This window comes from Lagopus muta, chromosome Z, assembly GCF_023343835.1.
Source record: "Lagopus muta isolate bLagMut1 chromosome Z, bLagMut1 primary, whole genome shotgun sequence".
NCBI lineage: Eukaryota > Metazoa > Chordata > Aves > Galliformes > Phasianidae > Lagopus > Lagopus muta.
In genome coordinates, this window is record NC_064472.1 from 14,509,396 (window position 1) to 14,535,211 (window position 25,816).

Sequence of the window (25,816 nt, forward strand, 5' to 3'; positions counted from 1 at the left end):
GAGGGCCACTATGTCCCTGAGTTACTTCACTTGCATTTAACAAAGGTGTGGAAAGGGAATAAATAACAAAAGATATCAGGATGAATTTGTTCATACCAGGTACTGCTTCAGTGACGAAATACAGTTTAGGACGTAGTATCATTGATAATGGGTAATGCACAGCTGTGTGTCTTATGAAACCTGGCCAACTTGTGTCCCTGCTTTCCTGAAGCTCTCACTGTAGTGCGTCTAATGATTGAAACCTTCTTAGATTCGTGAGGAATTACTTCTGTGATTCTGGCAAGTTGTCCTTATTCTGCAGATATTCTCTAACAGTGGTGTGCTGTGTCACTCCTCTCTTATTTCCTCAGCTTTGCAATCCACACTGTCCGTGTAACTATGAGCTTATCTTAGTAAGTAACTCTTCTGAGAGTTCTGAGTGGTCACCAATATACATTATTTTTTCTCTGCACTGTCAGGGCATATACATGCCAGACCGAGAGACATTGTCATCTTTACTATTCAGACTGAGTAGCAGTGATCACATTTTTGTGTCACCTGGCACATTTCCTTTACAGATTGTCCATATTACTTCCTCTTCTTCAGCTTTCTTTCAAAATGCATCTTCTTTTTCCTTCCTTTTTTCCTCCTCGTTCTTTGTCCTTCTTTCTCCTGCATCCCTCGTTTTTCTTTCACAATCCACCCTGCTGCAGACGTGAGCTGTGCCATAAGCTCTGTAAGCTCTGTGAGCACTCCCGTGTTGCCGTCTCTCCCATTGGCACCAGCGTTGCTCGCTCGTCCTGCAGCCGCCTGCTGCCACCTCTCGCAGCGATGGGGGCATCACATGTTCCAGGCTGCGGGGGCTGCCCCGAGTCAGACCGATCACCTGCTTCCCCCCGTGTTCCCCCTTCTTCATAGGACGTGAGCTGATGTTTAAAAGAGGGAAGTAATTTGTCAGACTTAGCCAGGACCGTCATGATGTCCTGGTTCTGAGCGCCCTTTGTACCTGAAAGGTGTCAGCTGGTGCAGGAGTGGGAGAGGAAAGCATACTGGAGGTATCTGTCAGCTATGTAGAAACTGCTTGCTCTCAGAAGAGCGAAGAAAACCTCTTGCAATATTTGTTTACTTCTTGTACTGTTCGTTGGTGCAGCAGGGAGAGCACAGCTTTCCTCATATGCCTTACCACATAATGTTGTGCAATTTTGAACATCTTCAGCAGCAGCAAGAACAGATAAAAGCATTGTTAATTATTATTCTTATGGATACTTTTTTGAAAAAAGTAACTTTGAGTTACAGCTATGAGATCATTGGAAATGGGTTTTGTTGTGTTAACTGCCTTTCCTTTGCTATGTCCTCTGTCTCTGCTTGCATGTCTACGTTACATATGTAGGCTGGGAAGCTGATGTGGCTTGCCTGTAGCAGAAACCACGTGATTCCACCGCTGTGCATAGGAGGGCATGATTTGGAAAGCACACACCAAAACACATGAAACATGGCACATATCCACATCCTTGCTCATCCCTGTACAGGATGTCTCATGGGCAACAGTACTGAGTAATGCTGCGGGATTGTTTTTCCCACAGTTCTCAGCTTTATTTACTTGATCTTCTCGTGTACCCGAGAAGCACAGTATGGACACCACATCTGTGAGCCACATCAGCTCCTGTTCTGTGGAGGTTCAGTAGCACAAAGAGCGTGGGAAACCATCACAGTCACTGCACTGTGATGCTGAAGAAAATCTCTGCTTCTGCAAGGCATTTGTTCTTTTAACTATATCTGTCTCACTTGACAAGAAACAAACAAGAGGGAGCTTGCTCCTGAAAGGGAATAGCTGACCATTGCCTCTTTATTCAGTGCTTCCAAGCTCCAATATTGATCTTCAGATTTTTGTGTTTGTTGACTCTGCTGCAAACTTGCTAAAAGTTCTTTCTGGCATTTTGCAGAGCACTGTGCATGCCTCCCATCTGTTAGCAGGAATGCCTACATATTATTGGTCAAAACTGGTCACCAAATTAGCCTTCAGTCCTCAGCAGAACATCATTATTTTTCAGGAACTATTGCAATACTTTGAATTCATGGGCAGAATACTCTCTTGCGCGTTATTTTCCTTTATTTTTCACTGAAATATTTTGTTCCTTTTACAGCTGTTAATCTCATCTTTCTTTCTGCTAAGTTCTTCATGCAATATGATCTCATTTGATACTGACAGAAAAGAAGTTACCTTCCTTTCCCCAGCAGCATTGTTCCAGAACTTTGCTGCTGGCCCTTTGCGGACAGGTGGTACCTAGAGCAAGGGCTGAGTCAGACTGGCAAGAAGCATGATTAGGAACTGACCTCTTGTCTGCTGGCTGCATCCTACTTTCCTTATATATGATGTATATCATGTATATGATGTTATATGATGTTCAATTATTAGTACTAGACTGTTTAAAATACCATCCACAGACAGCAAACATTGTTCATTTCAACTTGCAATTTGAAAGAAACAGAATTTCGTGGTACTAGAGAAATCACCCTCCATTCAATAAAGTACACTGTCCAACAGTAGTTAAAGTTGGTGGATTCAGAAGCAGAACCTAATTGATAGAGCAGTCATTTTCAATGTACAAATCTGAGCTATAGTAAATAACACTCCAGGTCTTCATAATTGTTTGCAATTTTAAATGTATTTAATTTCCCAGTTTGCATCTCCATCTTTCTTGTTATGTTTTAGCAATGACGCAGTGTGTGCTTTGAGAGTGAGTAATATGAAGTAAGTGTACTGTTGCATACAGTTTGATCCGTCATTGATTTGCACATTGGAGCACATTATTTTTGTGGAAGTTTAAGTTTGCTCTAAGTTCTGATACCCAATAATTCCACGTGAACCTTTTAAAATTACCATGATAAGTACTTTGCCTTAGTCCCCTAAAGTACATCTTCCTGTTTCCTGTGCTGCTTAGCGAGCTTGGTTATTTTTGTGTCAGTTACATCCTCATGAGTATTTCCCCTACCTAACTGCGTAGGTTTCTGTATGTCTTACACAATGCCCTGCCTGCGTCCCTGCAGAACTGCCAGAGCTCTGGTGGCAGTAGGACTGTCTCTGAGGTGAGGGTGACCTGCTCTGCTGTACCCCAGTTACTAACTGACTACCTAACAGCATCAGTGACTGCTGTTCATACTTGAGGCCAGCTCCTTTTACAGTTACATTTTATTTAAAGAGACTTTTAAATAAGCAAACAAAAAGAAAACAACAACACTGGGGAACTTAATCTCCAGAGGATTTAGCCCTCTGACAACTCTAGATTGTCTTTAAGACTTCTTCTGCCCATCCACATGTAACTTTCTGTGATCTGTTACAGCATTATATTCCTTTTTAAATCATTAAAATATATGTAGCGTTGAAACTACACTAAATGGAAAACTGTGACCTCAAACAAATGTAAGCAGAGGGATGGCATATCTGGATTCCTGATTCTTTCTGCAAACCACACCATTGTTTCAGCTACTGTTTTGGCAGAACAACTTCTGGCTGAGCCAGTTTATACCATGGCTAATCTGCAGCCGCAGCAGAAAGGAAGTAAAACACAAAGAGATCCTACTCTTTTTTTATTTACAGCACAGTTGTGGCAGTTGAACATTTTGGCTGGGCAAGACTAGATCTCCTCTACCAGAACCAGCGTGGCAGAAACCACAGATTTGCTAGGTTTTTTCCTTGTTTCCTGCTGCTGAATCTGCATCCTTAGCCAAGCCATTATCTGGGATGAAATGAGCATTTTTTATTCATTTATTGCCGTTGTGCCTAAATGCATTCAACCGAGCTATTGTATTCATTTATCAGAGTCTGGTACGGTTTGTCCGGGCGATAGAGCTCACACAGGGTCCTGTACAATGTCGATAATTACCTCCTGTAGCAAACAAGAAGTTGAGAAGATGCACCCCAAGAGTGCCAAGCATTCTACAAGTCAGCATGACAAGGTTTCCTCCCATCAGGCACAAAAGCCTGTGGTTTTGAAGGCTGGAATCCTGACACAGAATCTGGAAACAACTGATTAGATAACAATTTTTGTTAGAAATTGATCTGGTCATTAAAAAAGTAAAAATATGAATTGCAAATCGGTAAAAACCAAGAGTATATGTATCCCAGATAAATCTGTTCCATGCAGAGAAATTCTCATGCAAGTTCAGGGAACACCTGTGTGATGAAATAGTGAGTCCTGTCATAAGGGAGAAGAGAAGAAAATGGGGTCTTAGGAATGCATTCCTCTCAAGCTAGAGTGTAAGACAACACATCTTAATCAGCATTCTGTGTGCATTGCTGATCTCTCCATCGTAACTGATCGCACTTCTGGCTGCATTCTTATCAGTTTTTCTAGAACAGTTTGTATGTCTCATAGTCCTTAATTTATTTTCCGTATAAAGTGGTGAAGTTTTATTCCATTCAATTCCTTTGGCCATGTAAAGAAGTGACTGTGTGACTTCTACCCCTGGAGATGAGGACATGGTCTGTGCGAGCTTTAAATATGGTATGTCCCAGCCTTAAATACAGCGCAGGCATCAACAGAAATATCCTAACTTAGGAGGGTTTTCCAGTATATCATTTTCTTATATTCTTACCACTGTTTCAGTGAAACTAGCTATATTTGTTCTTGATTCACATAGCTGAGGATAGAAACAGGAAAAACTATAGCATGTCCTTCATTACCGCACTCGGTTATAGAAGAAGAGAGAGACCTGAGTCGTGCTGATTATAGGTATCCTGAGAATGAGGCAATTTTGCTCATGTCCTTGAAGTAGAGGCACAAAATTTTATTTTTCTTTGCTTTGTTTTTAAATAATTAAATGAGTTTTAATAATTAAATTAAAAGAAAGTTCAAGCTTGAAAGAGAAAACTATGATACACATAAAAAATACATATATAATACTCTTGAATCTTTTATTCTGTTTTGTTTTCAATCTATGTTATAATAGTTTACAGTGTTACAGTCATGTGTTAACGATGCTTTCTGCCAGATGAGAATTGTTCGGTGAATGATGCAAAGTTTTCTATAAATTCAGGTCAAGGTCAACCAAAACCGTGTTGGGATTTAGGCAGAAGCCACCAACTACTGAATACCATAACAAAACCAAGTCCCATAGCCAAAATATTTCATTTTAGCGTTTTCTGAAAAAGAACAGTTTGACTTCTTTCCTTTTGCTGCAACATTTCATTTGAAAATGCGTTTCAATTTAAAAAATGAAATTTCTTTGAAGTTCAGAAAAATGGAATGTGCTGTTTAAATCTTTGTCATTAGAAAAGCAGTTATTTTAGGCTGGTAAGAAGAATTTAAAATATTTGGTGGGGGCATAGGCCACAAAGCTTATCAAACCTCTTATTTACACAAAGGTGTTCAGTCCTTGTTCAATGTCCAAAGTGTAAAATGAGGCAATACTGCATAGTGACCAAAACAGAAAAACATCTAATATTCATGTATTAGTTACTGCTTATGTCAGTGCTTGTCATTGCAGAATGTAGAGGAGAGGACACGACTTGAACCAATAAGCCTAAGAAATACAAATTACTTTGGTGTTCTGTAAGCGTTTCTGTCTCGACTGTAAATAAAGCAGTCAGCAGACAGGAGGGTCACAGAATGCCCGTGCGTAGGAAGAAACATCTGATGCTTGTGGGTGTCTGTACCTTAATACTTTTTTCAAAATTTGAGTTTAAGTAAGTTTCACCAAGTATTTTCAGTTGCAGTGCTGCAAAAATGCTTGTGAAAGGCTTTGCAGGTGGAATCCAGTAGTGTTGTGTTGTTCATGGCCAGGGATCATTTCATCAGTCATAAACACCTGATAATGTCCAAATTTTGGGTGCGTAATGGAGAAATTTTCTTTGACAGATGATTGTATTTCACAGATAGTGAAGACAGATAAGCACTTCCATTTGCTGTGATCCCTTTCTGGAAAGCTTCCTAGGCCAAGTAGGAAATGGTGGCATTTTGGAATGACTGCTTGATTAGACCCTTAAAAATTAGGAAGAAGTTACATGCTTACTTTGAAAGCAGTGAATCATATGCACAACTTTTGTTTCTATTTTTCTCATAAGGCTGACAAGGCTGAGCAATTGTAACATTCGTTTCTTGGATCTGCATAATTTCAGCTTTGAAAAATAATGGAAATTATGAATATTGAAGCAGCATGTGGTAGAACAGGCATATGCTTGTGAGCTGTCCTCATCTCTGTCAGACTAAGGCTATAACTGCACAATGAGAAATACACAAACCTGAACTCAGTTCAAGGTGGCAACTCTAGTGGTAGCAATACAGGCCCTGTCACACTGCTAAACTGCTCAGCTGAGCAAATCTAGTGCTTTGGTTAGTCTAGCGCCAAGCTCTGCAGTACCACACTTCCCTTAAAACAGAGCTTTTCTTTAGAAGGGCAGGAGTAATGCAGGTGTATCTATACTGAACTACAGCTCTAGCATTGGCATACCTCCACTTTGGGTAGCAGACCATGGCACTAACATCTCCATTCTCACAAAAGGAAGCTGGATCCATCTTTGAAATTTGGCCTTTCACAGATGTAGACATCTAGGTATCTGCATGTAAGCAGAATTTATAGCTTGCCTCATTGCTCGTAAATCGGAAGGAAAGCTAATTATGTATAAAAAGTCCTGTGCTTCATTTTAACAGCATATTGGTCCAGTTTATGGATTCCTTTGATTTATCCGATTCTGTCTTCTGCCATTTTCCTTGATAGATCTTCTGCAGTGGCCACAAATCAGCAAGTGCAGATCACCTGAGCTGGAGACATTTTCATGTTACTGGACTGATGGAAACCTCACTACTTCAGGAACAATACAACTGTTGTATATGAAAAGGTATGAAAAGGTGTATGTTGTATATGAAAACAGTGGAAGAGGGAGGAAAAAAATGGGAATTCATTCTTATTCTAACCTACTTATACGCAGATTGCTCCAAAAGTAATGCCTCCTACTTATTTGCCTGGAAACTACAGCAGCTACAAAAAGTGCAGTAATGCTATTTGGTGAAGCAAATTTGCAGCTACACAGCAGTCCTTTTCAACATAGTCATCACTGTTAGCTCTGCAATTTTGCAAGCAGTGAGCAAGAACATGTATGCTGCACTCATAAAAATCTGCACCAGCCTAGAAGAACACTGTTGCTGTTGCCATTGCTGAAACACACAGCCCACCACCTTGCTGCGCTCACATCCACTGTTTGGTCTATACAAACATTCAGCAAGCATCAGTGAATGTCAGTGGGTGCCATTTTTTTCCAGGGGAGGAATTCAGTGTCACACCTTTTCTTCACACGCACTTTCATGTCGGATGCCATTGTGTCAGACTGCCACTCTGCTGCCGATGGTCACACAGCAACAAAACGTGTGGGATACTGGTGGGAAGGTTCAGCCTCTACTACCATACCCCTACATCCATCCCTGGTGTCCTGGGGCAACATAATAAGGCATTACTTTCAGAGCAGACCTCATGTCTGCCTGTTAACTCATTGTTGCTAATTTTTCACTATAATACAAACAATAATGTATTGAAGGGCACAAAGCTGTGTCCTAAGTGCGTATTTTTGAATTTATTTTTTAATTATCAAATTTTTTGCAATCATGAACTTTACATGGGAATTAAGTAAGAAAACATTCTTACCAAAGGTAGGTCGTGGTTTCAGAATCTGAAATTGAACTCTGTATGTGTTGGGAACGGAGTTTCTAATAGGGAACCTCAGTTTGCTTCCTAACAATTCAACATGTAGCTGTGATATTCATTATGTCTGTGTATCGAAGAAGAATTTGTATACAAGCTCTTTTCAGTTTTTATTAAAGTTGTATAAAACCCTCATTGGCCATCTGCTAAACTAAAGTCTGACTGTGCAGATCTTTCTAAAAACCATGCTCTGAGACTGGGGATTATGTTTCACAGAGTTCTGTGCAGTTCAGTTTTACATTCCACTGAAGTTTTTATAAATTTCTGCTTGCTAAAATGATTAGCCAGAAAAAGGACATACTCATTACCAGTAATGGCTAATTGGGAAACAAAAGCCTTTTTACTCACAGGAACAGAAGGATGTGTGATTCTCTTCTATCTAATGTACTGGTTTTCAACCTTTCTGATTTACAGAAACTTCCTGCACATGGTAATAAATTTGCTCAGGAAACAAGCTTAACAGCAAGGCTTGTTTTCTTCCTTGCCTTTCTAAGACCTAGAAATACAGGCATCCAAATCAAAAACATTGCTAAAGTGTAAATGTTGAGCTGACAAAATCAGTGGCATGCACAAAGATGGTGCAAACTTTAATAAATTAAACTCAGTTCCACATATGTTGAAAAGATATGTATTTCATGTATTGCCTCAAAAATTAGTATTCTACAATAAAAGATGTGAACTGAAAAATCATATTAGAAGTATTTCTGTGTCAATGTGCAAGCAATATTTAAGGCTCAGGATTGAACTATATCAAGTAACTTAACATGAGCTTAACATGAGCCATAGCATCTGAAGTGTCTGACCTTTATCAAGTCCTGGCTTTGGCAGAGCTACAGCATTTCCTTTAGAGAAGTGTCTGGTCTCATCAGCTAAGCACAAGGCTCTTGCCTAGTGGCACAAACGCTTCCCTTCTGCTTATGCATCATCTGTCTTTTTTACGTCTTAAAGACCCACTCCAGCACTGAGGGATGCAATTGGAATAATTGTTTAAGTCTAAACCTTCTGTACAGTATGAACAACTCTTAGTAAGGAAGAGCATTTACATTACACCTTTAACAAACTGAGACTGTAATTTATGAAAAGTTCCCTATTCAGTCTGCATTTGGGCTGAGAGGTAGTTGAGAGAAGGATCAGGAATGGCATCTGTTCACTCTGAGATATTTCAGAAGCAATGCATAAAAATCTTTCACTTTTGTTGTGGAATATTTCTAGTAAACTGGTTGTTCTCATTTTGCTTTAACTGAAGGATTTCTATAGTTTGGACCTTCTGGTTCATTTCAGCTTGGTCTTATGAGACTGACACTACAAAATACATAACAACTCTTAGTCTGAGAATTCACATCACTTCATATCTGCTAGTTTCTCTTCTTATTAAGAGATTAAACGAAACATACAAAAGCATGAGACATCTCCTACTACAGTTCTTTTATTTACAAAGTGCACTCATAAATGTTTGAACAAAAGAGTGGAAAAAGGTAGTTTTATTGCTAGTACTTCCAGCGTTTTAGAAGTTCTTTATCCCAAGTAAGATAGCTTTTTCTCTGTATTTCTTCTCTTTTCTTTCTCATCTTGCTGATATGGGTTGTTTTGTGTCAGCATTTGCCCTCAGACACTTTCCCATGTGAGTATTAGGTGTCCCAGTGCCTACATTCCCATCGTGGTCATCAGTGGAAGTCCACTGCCCATAGTTTTGCAAGTGGTGCAGCGCTGATCTGCCTTGCAGTCTGGCTTTCAAGTTTTGGATCTCATCATACAGATAGGTGCCTTATTGCAATTAATTTTGCCTGAAGAACAGTAACGTAAATGCATGTTAAATGACTCTCTGACTGTTCTTTCAGAAATGCCATCCAACGCATAGAAATGCCACTAGCAGTACATGAAATATTTATGTAGGTTGGCTGAATAGTGGTTTGACTCCATTGTAAATCACAGGAAATACTGACACATTTTCTTACTTCTGTAGGAGATACGACTTATCAACTGCACGTCTTCTAACATTTGCAATTTATACTTTGTAAAATCCATAAATCTCTCTCTCACGTATCTCATGATCTTGTTGTCATTCTAGGAATGATGAAGACTGGAAAGAATGCCCTGATTATATCACTGCAGGAGAAAATAGCTGTTACTTCAACACATCCTACACCTCGATTTGGATACCGTATTGTGTTAAGCTTGCCAATAAAGATGAAGTATTCGATGAAAAATGTTTCAGTGTTGATGAAATAGGTACCCTTCCATTATGCATTTTACCTCTGTAGTTTTTTAGTGCAATAGGTGTGATTCTGTAAGCTTTCATACTATATTTGAATTCTCCCCCTGAGAACAGTTTCTAAAAAATAATATATATAGGAGGCAATTTGAATTTATAAAATATGTAAAGTGATCTACATCTAGGTAATATTGCCACTGTTGAGAGCAATCCAAAAGGATGAAAGCAAATATGTCATTTTACTTTACGAATATCAATGCTCTCAAGTATGTGCGTCAGTGTTTACCTTTGCTGTCACTCTGATTCCTTGCTAGGGAATGCTGAATACCTTTGGTCACTGTGATCAAGGATGGTGCTAACGTCTTGATTCTGCAAGATTCTGGAGCCCAACAGATTTTTGTTCCTGAACCAAATAGATTTTTATTCCCGAATCAAAACATCTGCAGAGTCAGGATGTTTAGCATTTCTAGGTTGGATCTTATATTTAGTGCAGTATGAATTGTGACTGGGATTTCCAGACATTTTTGCTGGTGCATATCAATGGTGTATGCACATGCAGTTAAGACTGTATTCCCACAAGTGACTAGAGCGTACCCACTGTGCCCTTTTGTTCAGCTGAGCAACATCAGAATTACTTTTCAGATACTGATTTTCAGTGTATTTCTAAATTATTTCTGAGGTTGTTACCAAATATTTGTATTCTGTGTGACTTCAATTACTGTCTTATTTGTCAAGAGAACTCGCTGTAATTTCTGATGGAGAGTTGTTTAGTCTCAGTGTTTTATAAGCCACTCTTGGAAATCATCATTAAATAGGTAATACATCCTTAGTCTTCTTTATTAACTATTCGGGTGAGATTTATGCAGAGCACGTCTGCTGTTGGTGGCTAGCTACCTTCTTGTCTCCAGACATCTAGTGATTTTGTCATTGACACTCGTAGGTTCAGATTTTAATCAGCAAATGTGCGGTTAATGTGCTTTTTTTAGTCTTGACATAATGTAACTGTGTATAGTAAGAATGGTCATTTTGATTTGAAAACTGGTTTACTCTGTTTAAACAGTACTACCTGATCCCCCTGTGCATCTTAACTGGACTCTGCTAAATACTAGTCAAACTGGGATCCATGGGGATATTCAAGTACGATGGGATCCACCACCAACAGCAGATGTTCAGAAAGGATGGATTACTCTGGAGTATGAATTGCAGTACAAAGAAGTTAATGAGACAAAATGGAAGGAGGTATGGAGGAAATACTTACTATGCAGTAGTCATAGTCCAGTGCAGGCTTGTCCTGTTCCTACCCCATTTGTCCCATTTTGGAAAGCTACAGTATTGTGAATGCTAATTAGATGATGCCTTAAATTTTAAACAATAAACACATATTCTTACGAAATTTTCTGGCAGACATTTTAACTTTATATATCAAGATAGCTGGCATACAAGTAAGATAATGAAACCCTGAAATCCCTTATGTGTTGTATTACAAAGTGTAGCAGTAATCAAATATATAAAGGTTTTCAAGGATAAAATGTTTCTCTGTTGTTTTTCCTAAGCCTCAGCTATTTGAAAAAGTACACAGTATTTTCAGTACGTGGAACAGGAATCTTGTATTTGGAAAATGTCATTATGTCTGTCCAGATTCTTCAGTGTTCTAATAGTTTTAAATATTGTTTTAATGCATTTTTTAAAAGATTGAATTATGATTTAAAATTGGATCAATAAGCTAATAAAATCAAGGCATTGGTAAAACATATCAATTTCAAACAAGACAGAAATGTATAATTTGTGAATGTATAGGTAGTCCATGAGAGCATGAGATGTTTACTTCTTGAATCTTTTCCATTTTATTCTAAAAATCACTAACTTTTCATGGAGTTTTCCTGTTATGGGGGAAATAATTCTACCCAGCTTACCTGAATGTATGTAAAGACCTACTGCCAGGATTCTACAAAGAATAATTGCATGTATAGACTTTTTTCTGAGTACCTGACCAACGTAATGTCTTCTCAGAGCACAACTCTTACTTTATTCTCTTACTAGAATGAATTGAGATAAATGACAGAAGGAAAGCAGGTAATACTGCTGAGAATTTGTCTTAATCTCCAAAAGGCAGGTTTACCAGCTGAAACATAGCTAAGACTATTGGGCTCCTTCTCTCCTCTGATCCTTCTTAATATTATGTTTTTCTGTGTCCCCTTGTTGGTAAGAGTAAAGACCAACAGGCCTTATATTGTCTGTAACTTTTTTCAAATACTTGCCTGAATTTATTTCTATATTTGTCTAAGCTATGTATTCTGTATTATCTTTACATTTTAAATGACTTAGACTAACTTTTGCCATAAATTTTTAACATGAAAATCTGCCAACTTCTTAAAAGATTTACAAAAGCGGGTGGCAATACAGAAACCTCTTTAAAAATGCAATTTGTATTTTTTTTTTATAGTCCTTAAGGTATCAATCATATGAATCTCCTTCTAAACCTTTGTTCTTGCTCCAGTACCATTAATAATTCCAGTATGGCTTGGGATTGATTCTCCCCAGGACAGCAAAGCTTGAAGTTCAGTGTTTGTTCTTGCAGAAAACAGATATTCCTGAATACTGTATTTGCCTAAAGAAAAAAGGGTTTATGCACTGGAGCTGTATTTATTGTGTGTTACTGCACCTTTCGTTTTAAAACCATAAACATGGCATTGAGCCCCTATTAATTGGAATACAAAAGCCAAATTTCTGAACAAAATCTTGACCTGAATAGCAAAATTCCTACTGACCGCAGGGGAGTAGCAGTGCATTCTTTCCTAAAAATACCTTCTAAAATGAGTGTTGAAACAGTAAAGGAAGGGATGTCCACTTACGCTTTGATTAAATTACTAGTTTTGTACACAGAAGATAATCTCGGAGTGCACAGATACATCATAATGATGGATAACTCTGATATAAGAAAGTAACATAGAAAAGAATTTTCCATGCTTAAATTCTATTAAATTCTCTTTGCTGAGCCTTGCAATTTTTGTATAGGTTTCGGGATTAACCTGATTGCTTTTTCTCATACACCATTCAATTTTTCATTTACCTGTCTTGCAATTTCAGGTCACATCAGTTACACAGCCACAGTAATTCTACTTGATGTTCTTCAGCCCTTTGTGCTGGCTTGCATGCTGCCTTTTCCAACTGCTGCTATTATCTGGGGTACATAAAGTGTAGTGTGGGCAGCATCCCTTTCTCAAGAATCTGTATTAAGTGTTCCAGAAAAAAATAATTTATCTACAGTGAAATTGAGTGTGCTATTTTCTATGGCTTCTTTTCAGAAAATAAGTAAAGTAGAATAGTATCATGTTCCCTTCTCCATGCTTTCCAGTTGGGTTGTCATCCATTATTAGCAGAAAAAAAGTGATCTATCTGTGCTCATCACTTCCTCATCCAAAATCTGACTGGTCATCTCTGGGAACACTTGCATCTAGGGGCATCAAGGATGACAGTACTCCACAGATCATGTCTAACAACAGAATGTGTTTTGAGTGTAGATTGTGCAGCAGTGGTGAATTTGGAAGGTATTGATGATGCTTCTTTGAAGTTTGCAGTGGCTGTTGTTTTTCTTCTTACCCCCACAGAAGTAGTGTTTTAATTCTTACCCTCACAGAGGTAAATTTACTGAAGTAAATATAGAATATATTATCTGCCACATGAATTTCTATTTTGTGCATATTTTCCTTATTTTTCTAGATTTTCTATACTTTCTGTATTCCTACTATAAAGTCAGAGCTAAAATGCATGTTTTTATACGAGGAGGAGGGGTAAAGAATGGCGATCCTGTGTATTAAGACCTCCAGTATGATTTCCTACATTGTTTGATACGCAGCAGCAAGAATGTTGCAACTAATGCAGGCATCTCAAGGCCTACAAGGTGATGCCAGCTCTACCAGACTCTTTTTGCATTTTCTCATTTTATATATCCTTGAAGATTTTGAGAACTGTGCAACCTTTGCAAAATAATTAGATTTGTTAGATGCAATAAATTTGTTTTTTAAGCCTGTAAATCACTTTTCTTCGTAAAATTAATTATTCAGAGGGAATCACAGTTATTTTAAGGGTCCCATGTTATTTTAGCAAGTTTTTTAGCATTGTGGTGTCAGTAAGGTTGTATCTTAACAGTAGCAAGAATCTACAGCTAGGTAAAATCAGCGGAGTTAGTCACAGCTGCCTTTCTTCACAGAGTATTTAGAGAGTTTTGATTCTTAGCTTTTCATCTCCTGAAAGTCCAGTGTCTAGCTAGTAAGTCTGAAGTAAATGGTGTGACTTCTCTCTGAACTCTTCTCATTGTGTCTTTAATGTTCCAAGCAGAAAAAATACCTTTGAATGTTAATTTCTGAAACCAAGAAGCAGTGTAAAATTGTACAGCTCTCTCAAATATATCACAGCCTTTCTGTCTTTGCAGTTAGAACCCAGGCTCTCAACAGTGGTTCCACTGTATTCTCTGAAGATGGGACGAGATTATGAGGTCCGAGTCCGATCCAGACAGCGTACCTCCGAAAAGTTTGGGGAGTTCAGCGAAATCCTCTATGTTTCCTTTACTCAAGCAGGCATTGAATTTGTTCATTGTGTTGAAGGTAAATAAGACAAATGCATCAAAATGTTCTTATAACCATTGCCATCTTTTTGCTTTTTTCTCCATTCTTTTGATGTTGTATGCTTGAATGGGTTGATAAGTTAGCCTACCACATGCAAGTCATTTGGTGAGATTAAGAGCATGCAAGTTGCACACAGGTTCGGAATTAAATTCAACAACTGCTTCTCAGTTCACTAGAGTGCAAAAGTACAGGTAGCTTTGAGGATCAGAAATAGTATCTGCTCCTACACATGCTATACAGCCTAAAATGGAGACAGATAAACCTCAACCTCCACTGTGCAAGGAGAGCATTCCAGCAGTGAAGCGAGAGCTGTGGTTTCTATCAAATTGTTACACTGTTTTCTAAGTCTGTTATCAGAATGCTGTGCTTTCCTGATCTCCCTGATACAACCAAGGACGTTTTTTTCTATTTCTTTTGTGCTTGCACTTGTTTTAAAACTGCCGTTAAAAACAGAAGCAGCAATCACTGGGCACTGCATTTTTTCTATCAGAAGAATGAGACAGTGCCTTTTTCTAAACTTTTCACGAGATGAACTCTGCGGTAAATTATCTTAACAAACCGCTTAACTTCATTTTGTGAAGCATCAATGGAAATACAACCAACCTATAACTGTTGTCTTTCACAGTCTTGCCAGAATCTCCTTTTTAGCAGCTTGTATTACCTAGTTTAGTTAGTGTTCTGTCCATATGATTTTGTTAACACAAGTTAGTCTGCACTGTGTGTGTCTGCATATGAACAAAAAATACCATGAAAATCCAAGGCCAAGCAGTTTGCTTCATTCACTACAACCCACAATCTGCAAGTGGACTCATATCTGTACCAGTCATAGAGCAGCAACGAATTATTTGAAGGTCAGTTCTCCTCCATCTGCAGAATTGCTAGATTGTGACACAAGCTGGAAGTTCACAGAGGAAAACTGAGGAAGTATAGAATGACAGAATATTATGTTCCTTGTTTTGTGTTTCACCTGTAGGAATGCATACTTTACATTTTTGGTGTGAAGTGCTTAAACTCACATTTAGTAAATTCACATGTAGTATTCTAATTTTTTTAAGCAGCTGGACTCTAGTCTCACTGATGTTAGAAGTTACTGGTTCTACATTAGAACAGGGTCCTGACTAACAGAGAAATAACCATATAGAACTTCAAGTAGTCATGTTTGAAAATATGAAGTTAACAACTTAAGCTGGGAGCAGATGTCTGAAACTGAAAAATTCTCTTTTCTAGAGGGCCATAAATTTGTGTATAGGACACTCTACATGGTATAGAATTCTAAAGCTTCCTGCCCAGTATTTTTTGACCCTGAAAGTGAAGTTTGAACACAAAATTTAAAATTGGGAACAAGTGAGAAGAATCTTAGGCTACAGCCAGAATAAATTTCTCTATAGTTTGTACTTCTTCACAGTGTCAGGTTAAATACCACTGAATTTACAATTCTGAATTAGCATTACAGTAAGCAATTGATGTTTTTTAGAAGATAAAACATTTCATTTATCAGCATTGTTCCTCATCCCTGCCAAATCACTTTTATCAGGCCTGAAATTCTGTGTAGCTGCCTGCAAGGTCAAAAACTTTTTTTTTTTTTTTTGGCAATTGGTACAGCTCACAACATAATGTTCTGCCTTCAGAAAAAGTGGCATCATCCTTTTTGATGCCACTGTAGTGCCCATGATTTAGCAGAGCTACACACTGCTAATAAGGTCCTCTCTGCTTGGGCTAACAGAAGCAGTAACATGAACTACAAAGGGGTCTACTTGGTAGCATGCTCCCAGCTGACAGAATTTTCCTCCAGTCTGCTTTTGCTGTATATATTGCCTGTGCTATGATCTTGCTCATGTCAAAAAGTTCAGACTCTTTTTGCAAGCAGTCTCAGTGGACTCACAAACGCAGCATGGAAACTATTGATATCAGAATGTTTTTATTTTTTCTTGCTACAGAACTTTCACTTTTATCTAACCAAAAATGTTCCTATCAGCTTTTCTGACTTTGGAATTCTCAGGTGACTGCAGAGAAGGTGTAAGTTGAACATGCAACAGGGATTCAGATTCTTGCTAATGTTTCTGTTCTCTGTTTCCAGAAATCGAGTTTCCCTGGTTCTTAGTAGTTGCCTTTGGAGTGTGTGGGCTGGCCATAACAGCGATCTTAATCCTGCTGTCTAAACAGCCAAGGTACAGAGGTTTATCTGTCATATTTCATTTATTTGTAGTTTAAGAAAAGGGTGCTTCAACTAGGGGCCACACACTATTTTGATGGTCACTGTCCACCTGCTCAGGCTACATGGATGCTGGCACATGTGCATACAGGGCTTTGAGCAGGAGTCTTGGATTGCAGAGCGCTTTATAATATGTTATTTACTTAGTGTACATAGACTTTGAAGGCAATTGGTATATTTTTAGTTCATTCAGATTTTGTGAACAGTATTTTTTACACACTTCTGCTCAAAAGTTTCACTCAAATTATATATTTGGCTTTGTTCTAAGGCTATTCCAGTAATCTCTGGCTACTTCACTGAGCCCCAGCAAGAGCTTGAGTCATGGGGTGCTATTTGGCATCTGTGGATAGACTGTGCCTCCTATAAATAACAGGGATAAAATAAAACAAAACTCAGGATTGTGTCATTCATAAAAAAGTCACAGTGACACATTTATAAGAACGAGATAGTGGTCTCACAGCAAATTCATTCCCTGAAATATGTGTTCAGGGACAGATTTTGACAGAATTAATTCACTTTAGAGCAACGCTGTGGTCTAGCCCCAGTGCACACATACATATTGTCAGTAAGCTTATATGTACACGCTGAAAATTAACACTGAGATATTTTGAGATGTTTTACATACCAGGTAAGTACAAGTCACTGAAATGAAAACATGATGGTCCAGCTGGAGCTACCACTGAAAAAATAGGTTAAACAAGCAACACTGCATTTTAGTAGTGCTTTACTTCCAAGAGGCCACTCTCTGCAAGAGCAGAAGCTCTGTGTGTCAGATGGGTATGAGATGTCACGTGTGGGACCAGGAGCTGACTGTTCAGCACACTCAGCAAGGAGTAGCTTATTCTCAAAAAATCCCAAGGGCTGAAGCATGACTCTAACCACAGCTCATTCGGTGCTAATAATGGTTGCTGAAGGAGGCATTTATCCAGCCTGTGTCTGTCACACATTTCTGGACCGATGGGCCTCCACCCTTCAAAGTGGTACATGTGGTGCTGGGAGTGACAGCAATTCTTGCAGGGAAATGGACTTCTTAGATTTCCAATAATTCAAAATACCCAGGATCCATTTTTTCCTGTATCTAAAAAGATCCCAATTCATTTCTTTTTCAACTTTTGTTTCACAAATTCTGAACCAGGCTCCTTGGGACAGATGCCATAGGATCAAGCCTTGAGACACACAGGTTACAGTTATCTGAAGCTAATAAAGATGCTTCCTGAACTGTTTCTTGAGTCCAAGAGTGGTTAAATCCTTGCGCTGTGTCATTAGATGGATTAGTTCCCAATCCTGTCAGAATATCTGATTTGTGGACTCAGATTTACCTTCTAAAATAGGGAAGTAATCCAGTATAAAGAAAATGTTGAATTTTCCTTTGGGGATTACAATTTATGTGTTTGTAAAAGAAACAGAGAGGTAAAATGGAGGAGGGCCATAGCTAATTATTAGTTATTTTCTCTGAGAATTTTAAATCCATTTTATGAAGGATTGAAATAATGTCTTGGCAGCATGAACACATTAAAGCAAGTTCTTTCTCAACAATGATAAAACCTTCTTATTATATATTAATTTTTGCATCAACAACAGTCTTGCAGACAACAGAATACTGGCCTAGCCAACTTTATTTTTCTGTTCCCCTGTTTAAATTAATTGGGCTCATGCAAGAACTACTTTATCCCTTAAAAAAAAAAAAAAAAAAAAAAAACCTTTGGGAAAACATAAAAAGGGAAACAATTGGCAATGCTCTAGGAGTTTATTCTCCTTATATAAAGCATTAAAATAACTGAATGGAGTCAGAGTGGACTTCAGCATAAATTTACGTGATTCCAACAAGGCAGGCTACAAAAAAGTGGGGTTTGTTTTGTTTTGCTTTAGTTTGAAATGTGTGAAAAAAATATTCTTTTCCTTAGCACAATTTTAAGCTGAATCTTCAAACATTTCAATTTTGAAGCAAAGAAGTCTAAGTGCGACATAAAGCTTTCTTTTTTGTAGCCTCCTCAAAAAGGACTGCTGTAAATTAAAAACAATCATTTATTTTTTTCCAGGCTAAAAATGCTGATTTTTCCTCCTGTGCCAGTTCCAAAGATTAAAGGGATTGACCCAGATCTCTTGAAGGTAATATTGCATTCTGATATGTATAGTAGGAATCACTGTAGTAGTGGCAGGCTACAACTGCTATCAAAGACAGAACAATTTTCTATGAAGAAATTACATCTTCTAGCAATGTATGGGGAGATGCAATAGAACAACTTTTCATAAAATATGAAAACAACAAAAAAAACCTTCTTGTAATTATTATATCAGCTCCAGTTAGCTTTCCGTAAGTTTGCATTATTAGAAGCACAAATATTTTTATTCTTTCTTATACATCTGTTTTTTCTTGTTTTATAGAAAGGAAAGCTAGATGAAGTGAACTCCATCTTAGCCAGCCATGACAACTACAAGACACAGCTATACAATGATGACTTGTGGGTTGAGTTTATTGAATTAGACATAGATGACTCCGATGAAAAGAACAGAGTCTCAGATACTGACAGGCTCCTGAGTGATGATCATCTGAAATCACACAGTTGCTTGGGAGCAAAGGATGATGATTCTGGACGTGCCAGTTGTTGTGAACCAGATATTCCAGAGACAGACTTCAGTGCAAGTGACACATGTGATGCCATCTCTGACATTGATCAGTTCAAGAAGGTAACAGAAAAGGAAGGGGATCTCTTGTGCCTTCATAGGAAAGATGATGATGAGGCACTTCGAAGTCTTGCCAACACAGATACCCAACAGCCACCTAGTAGTACTCAGTCTGAAAGCAGAGAGTCATGGCCTCCTTTTGCAGAGAGCACTGACTCAGCTAGTCCATCAGTCCAAACTCAGCTAAGTAACCAGAATTCTCTGACAAACACTGACTTCTATGCTCAAGTGAGTGATATTACTCCAGCTGGAAGTGTTGTACTTTCTCCAGGGCAGAAATCCAAGGTGGGGAGAGCGCAATGCGAAGGCTGCACAGAACAAAACTTCACCATGGACAATGCCTATTTCTGCGAGGCAGATGTGAAAAAATGTATTGCTGTGATTTCCCAGGAAGAGGATGAGCCGCGTGTTCAGGAGCAAAGCTGTAATGAGGACACTTACTTCACCACAGAAAGCCTTACCACTACTGGTATCAGTCTTGGAGCTTCAATGGCAGAAACCCCAAGTATGGAAATGCCTGTCCCAGACTACACTTCTATTCATATAGTTCACTCTCCACAAGGCCTTGTGCTCAATGCAACTGCACTGCCTGTGCCAGAGAAAGAATTTAACATGTCTTGCGGCTATGTGAGCACAGACCAGCTGAACAAAATCATGCCGTAGCAATTCTTTGACTAGATGTGTGCAGTATTTCACAGCAGAGGGTCAGCTTGGGCTTGTGTGCTGAAACCAAAATGAAGTCTAAACATTTGTTGTGGTTCTTAAAAGTTTATCTCAAATGTTGAAGCATAAAATATTCATCATAATATTCCTCTTGTTCTGTAAATATTATCTATGAATTTGTCTTGAGACTGCTTAACTAGCCGTGACTGTCTTGTTCTTGTGGGTGTTGATTTTTGTGATACTAAACATTGAAATGACTATGTTTAATGTACAGTAAATCACGCTTTTTGTAAAGCTAAAAATCAGGTGGTCTAAAATCTGAGAATTTAGTAAAATCGTGCAGTTGACAGAGATCTTTCTATCAATAATTGGGAACTGAGCATGAGGGTGAAAAAATCCACAGAAGTAGTTTGAAAAAAGCATCTATTTTGATCCATATAAATTAATAAAATATATTTTAATACTTTAGGCACAAAAGCGTAGATGTTTTATATTACACTACATGATGTAGTTTAATTACAGTGGCCCATCCAAGGAATGTAAGAGCTGCAGTCTTGAAAAAAAGTTTTCTGTTTCATAAAAGTTTTGTTTGCAGCAAAAATTAAAGATAGATTTTACAGAGCCATTTTATACCTCTAAAGAAATCTGTTGAGAAATTTTGAAATATTTTAGGAGCTTAGAGTAATTGATCCTATTGCTTTCTTACGGTAACTAGTATAGAAATAGACATGAAATTTAAAGTTTTGTAGAAAACTTTAAACTATACAAAATATTTGGACAAAAATTTCTGTTATTCATCAAATTCTGGTTAATGATAATATACTTTTTTAAAGCAAGATTTCAGTGACCACAGTATTAAGGAGTATGGAAGAACACTTTCACTGCAAATTTTTGAAAACACATGAATAAGCTCTGGTGATTTAGTAGCATAATCTTTTCATATTTGACCGACCTCTGAAGCCCTCCGATGGACAAAGCTACCACAACAGTTATTAGACTAACACATGAAGTATTGATTAAGAAAATAAGGACTTCAGGGTTTGGCCAGCGATTGATTTTTTAAGCTATAAATAGATTTAAAGTCTTCAATGGAACACAGGAATTTAATACAGTGTTGTTAAAAAGGATTTGTCCTCTTTGCCTACAGTATCTCCTCTGACTGCGCTAGGCAGACTTAGGTAAGAAAGGTTATGAGAAAACCAAAACCAAGTGGGAAAGTTCTCTTTATTTTTAAGTATATAAAGAACTTGACAGAGCTTTGCAATGAGTTTTTATTGCTTCAGAAGATACCTTACTAGACTATAGCTCCATCACAGCAGGATTCTTCTGATAAAGCAAATGGGGATGTTCATTGCCTTTCTCTGACATGAACAGAAGTGTATGACGTGCCGTGAATGCAGATCTTGCTCATGATGTCTCCCACTGAACTCACTGATGCTCTCTTTGTGACCAAGGGCTACAGGACTGAGCCCAACTATTGGGTGGGATTTTTACGTTTAGAACGTACTTATGGTAAATGTGCATTAGGTATTCTGCTAATTTGCTGCTATATTTTTCTAACAGCTACATTATTTAGTTTCATATAAAATTTCATAGATGATAGACACTAATGCAAGTAAAGCCTATGTGTGTTCGGAAGAAGTTTCTTACTCTGTTTCTATTGCCAAAAATAGTTAAATACCTCAATCAAACTCAGAATGTTGTTTTGGTACTTTACTGGTCACACAAGCCATTATTCGCCGGTCAGAAGACGTGTCTTTCAGTTTCTATTTAACTTTCCTTATGTCAGTGTTTTGTTTGTTTTCCTCAAAGTTTAATAAATGTATTGTCTTTGATCTGTCCTGACAGAATGTGTTTTATTGCAGATAATTCAGTGATTGTGGAGAACAGAGATTCTGCTAGGAGAAATCGAGTATTTCTTCCTGAGTCAAGAAGAATACAGCCTTCCTTTGAACACAAGCTATACCTGCTGGCATTGGTGTTTTCACTTACTGATATTTATGTAGTTAAAAATAGAACGACGTACCTAAATTTGTAGAAGGAGATAGGACATGCTGTGCCCAGCACTGGCCCAGACTGTGTTACTAATTCAGCAGACCTTTGGCTGGCGCAGCCTGTGATTGCAGATAAATAAACCACATTAGTTTGAGATTCACACCTACAATTCAATCCACAAATCAGGTTCTGACAGTCCTCAGTACTTTCTTATAATTATACTTTAAACCTATCAGTAAATGAACTCTGAAATGTCAGAAATACAATCTAGTCTGTCTATCAAAAATGTCATACCTCGGATGTTTCCTAGTGTGCACCTTGGTCATTTATTACTGCCTGTGTTCTCTATACATGGGTAGAGAGGGAGCTTTTGGAATCCAGCTGGACATGACTAAATCCTTGCCTGCCCAGGCAGTCAGGGTATGATTCAATTCCCTGTACATAGAAGTCCACTGCCACTTCTGGGACTCCAGGAAAAACAGCAACAGGGCTTATGTAGATTCTGCTTCATCTGAAAGCCTGACTGATGATAAATTTGGCAGCTGAATTGATCCTTAGTGGAAGAGAACAGGTTAGGGAATGTAAATATCTGTGTCAGGTGTGTGTAAGTTACCAATATGGCCAGCAGTCTAAAGAGCTACCTATCTGGTCAGGTTTGGCATCTGCTTTAGGAGAGTTGGTTGGGACTCTTCAGACCAGAGTAGAAGCATGGACGTTTTGCAGAAACAAAATTATATTAGTTAATTGAAGTGTCTTAATGCTGAGCTGAATTTCATCTCACCTGGACCCTTTGATGAGAAGGGAAAAGAAAGCTATTTCTATTTTCTTAGGATTTGTGCTGTTTGTATAAACTCAGTACAAATTAACTGTCCTTATGAGTGAATGTGCTTGCTTGTATCTTCTTGAAGAATTAACCTTCAGAAGGGTTAAGCCTTTTTTAAGTCTCTATAATTGTTTAAGCTCCACTGGGAGTCTGGGGATTCACAGTTGGGAAATCTTAAAGTAAGAAATGGCAATAAGTACAGTAGTTCTCTGCTGCCATAAGGGGAAGTCCAGCTATGACATTTTCGGTTCTTTCAGCAATTGCTTTTAAATTATTTGATCCAACCTGAATATATTCATGGAAGGAGAATATTAAAAGCTATATTCTGTTAATTAGTGAGTTAAACTAATTGAACAAAATTCTGGGTGAACACCACAGAAGATACACAGGACCACATGGCCAAGAGCTAAGGAAGAAGGAACTACAGTGATCTTCCTACAGGAATATTTTTGATCAAAACAGTTTTCTTGAGAAGCTCATCCTTGTGGGCAAGATGAGGGACAGAGGGACGTGCAGCTGAAGGTAGGTGCATTTGCAGGGAAGTAGTGTAACAACCTCTCTTGGTGGCAGCTACCATCCATCAGTTTAAGAGGACTATGGAAAGCTATCTTGAGCTCCTTCCTGTCTCCATCAGCAGCTCAAGTTTAATGACTAACGACTGTCGGTTGTGTGCACAGTGCACTTGTTCTGAAGACAAGTCCAGATGGTGGACTTGCAGCTGCCTATGAACTCTGTGTTTTGTACTGGCAATTTGCTGTTTTCATATGGAACACAGTAACCTGTTATTAAGGTACAAGGCACTTGCATAGCAGCCTATTTGTTTGCTTTCACCTTTTCCCTAAAGTGGGGCAAAAATTGTATCTGTTTCTGCCTTTTGGTGTCATCAAAAAGCACACTTCATCGTGAAGGAGTTCGATTTTGAATCAGTTTTCTGCATCAAGGTTTCCAAATTACAGTTACAAAAAACTGAATATTTATACAATTTTTTGTTAAGGCATAATTTTGTGAAAAAACAGCTTACAGTTCTCTTGCTTACTACTTGAGTTGAAATGTTTTTCCTAATCCTCTATGCAGGAGGCAAGATCAGTAGGTTAAATAGGTGTGAGGTGTTATATAAGCTTTCACTGTTATTATTAATGATTCACGTTTATGATTGCAGTCTATGTTGGGTGCACTACTGTTGTTCTCAGCTCAGTACCACCTCTTAAGAGCACAGGAATAGAAAAATAACAAAATGTTGGAAGTCCAGTAGATGGCACAGAAGGCTAGCTTACTGAGCAGGAACCTCACCTGTAGTTCAGGTGGAAAATGAAAGTATTGCCACTGGAGAGAGAGAGGTCAGGCAGCATGGGAAGCCTAAGGGAACCAGAGACCCTGTATAAAGAAGTATCCCACAGGGTGCCGGGTTAACTAACCTGAGAAAAAAGACAGAAAATGCTTAAAGTATGGCATTGTTTTTTATTTCTTTTGATTGTTTCTTTTAAATTAAAGAAGCAAAGCAAACTCTGTTTTGGAGAAGGATTACTATGAAAGATTACGATGTCATTACACGTTTCCTTATTGCAATTGAGAACATCCTTGTTTGCACGTACGGTGCAAATTGGTACTAAATAGTTTCCTTAGCCAACTGACTTTTAGAAGATACTACTGGACGTATATTTATATTGGAAATCTCTGTTAAAATCTAATCTAAATGTTCAAAGTCTGTTTTCTTTTGTTATCATTAATTGCACATACAGTCAGTGCTTTAGCAACTCTAGAAGTCATGCCAAACAGAAGCGAGATATACCTGAAATCCATTTCCATTGTTTGTGCATCACATAACAACTGTCATTATTTACTGAGTAAGCATCTCATCACTTCCTCAGCTCAGGGCCATAACAGAAAATGTTCAAAAGAGATGGAAGTGGAAGAATATCAGTGATATTTAAGACTCTGGCCAAGCAGACCAATAGCCAAAGGAATACAGCAACGGTAACAAGTTGTAGGTGGAGCTGTATGAGTGGTGCGGATGACAACACTGTTGTCAGTATTTGTAATGAAAAGCAGATGCAGCTATTAAAATCAATGCATCTTGTAAATTAACACAAATTTTTTATAGGCTTATTTTTTTTCCTACAGACTTTAGCAGTTTTTTCACATTATAAGAGTTTTTATGTCCTAATATATGAAATTTATCACACTAATGTTATATACGCTTACTGAAAATCAGAAATCAGAGGATCCTTCCACATCATGCTGCAAATTATGAGGGAACATAAAATTACTTTTTCCCAGTTGGAAAGAATGGAAGTCTGCAGAAGGCTTATCTTTAGGGAGTAGAATTAAAAGCAAAGTTGAAGAGATGACAGCAATCTACTCTCCACTCACAAATCCTATAAATGAAGCTTCCACTGCAATCATTGCTCCCCTTTTGAGCTTAAGGAAGTGAAATATGTTTGCTAAGAGACACCTCAGGACATGCCAGGAATCTGATTCCTTGCACTCTTTCTTCAGTAGTAAAACTAACAACATACATTTCACATGTTTCTCCATTCCTGTTTTGTATCATAGAACACAGAATGGCATGGGTTGGAAGAGACCTTAATGCCCATGGCATTCCAACCCCTCTGCCATGGACAAGGCTGCCACCCATCAGATCAGGCTGCCCGGGGCCCCATCCAACCTGGCCTTAGTGCCTCCAGGGATGGAGCATCCACAGCTTCTCTGAGCAGTCTGTGCCAGTGCCTCACCACCCTCTGAGTAAAAAATTTCCTCCTAACGTCCGACCTAAATCTCCCCTCCTTTAGTTTTAAGTCTTTCTGTCATGTCCTTTTACTTTCAGAATGTGTAATAAGTGGGTCTCCATCCTGCTTATAAGCTCCCACCAAGTACTGGCAGGCTGTAATGAGGACTCCACAGAGCCTTTTCTTCTGGTGGCTGAAGCA

The 25,816-nt window shown here is 38.3% G+C and overlaps 1 protein-coding gene across 5 annotated transcripts in view; it reads left to right on the top strand.

The window, feature by feature from the left end:
• Positions 1 to 21,906, top strand: part of GHR (growth hormone receptor) — a 996,322-nt gene extending 974,416 nt beyond the window's left edge. For all 5 annotated transcript variants that reach the window (XM_048930902.1, XM_048930904.1, XM_048930900.1 and 2 more), the window contains 7 exons: positions 6,697 to 6,817; positions 9,743 to 9,903; positions 10,947 to 11,125; positions 14,319 to 14,490; positions 16,589 to 16,679; positions 18,763 to 18,832; positions 19,109 to 21,906. In XM_048930902.1, the coding sequence (XP_048786859.1) occupies positions 6,697 to 6,817; positions 9,743 to 9,903; positions 10,947 to 11,125; positions 14,319 to 14,490; positions 16,589 to 16,679; positions 18,763 to 18,832; positions 19,109 to 20,071 (1,757 nt within the window). In that variant the 3' untranslated portion in view covers positions 20,072 to 21,906. The remainder of the gene's footprint in view (positions 1 to 6,696; positions 6,818 to 9,742; positions 9,904 to 10,946; positions 11,126 to 14,318; positions 14,491 to 16,588; positions 16,680 to 18,762; positions 18,833 to 19,108) is intronic.
• The last annotated feature ends 3,910 nt before the right edge of the window (positions 21,907 to 25,816 follow it).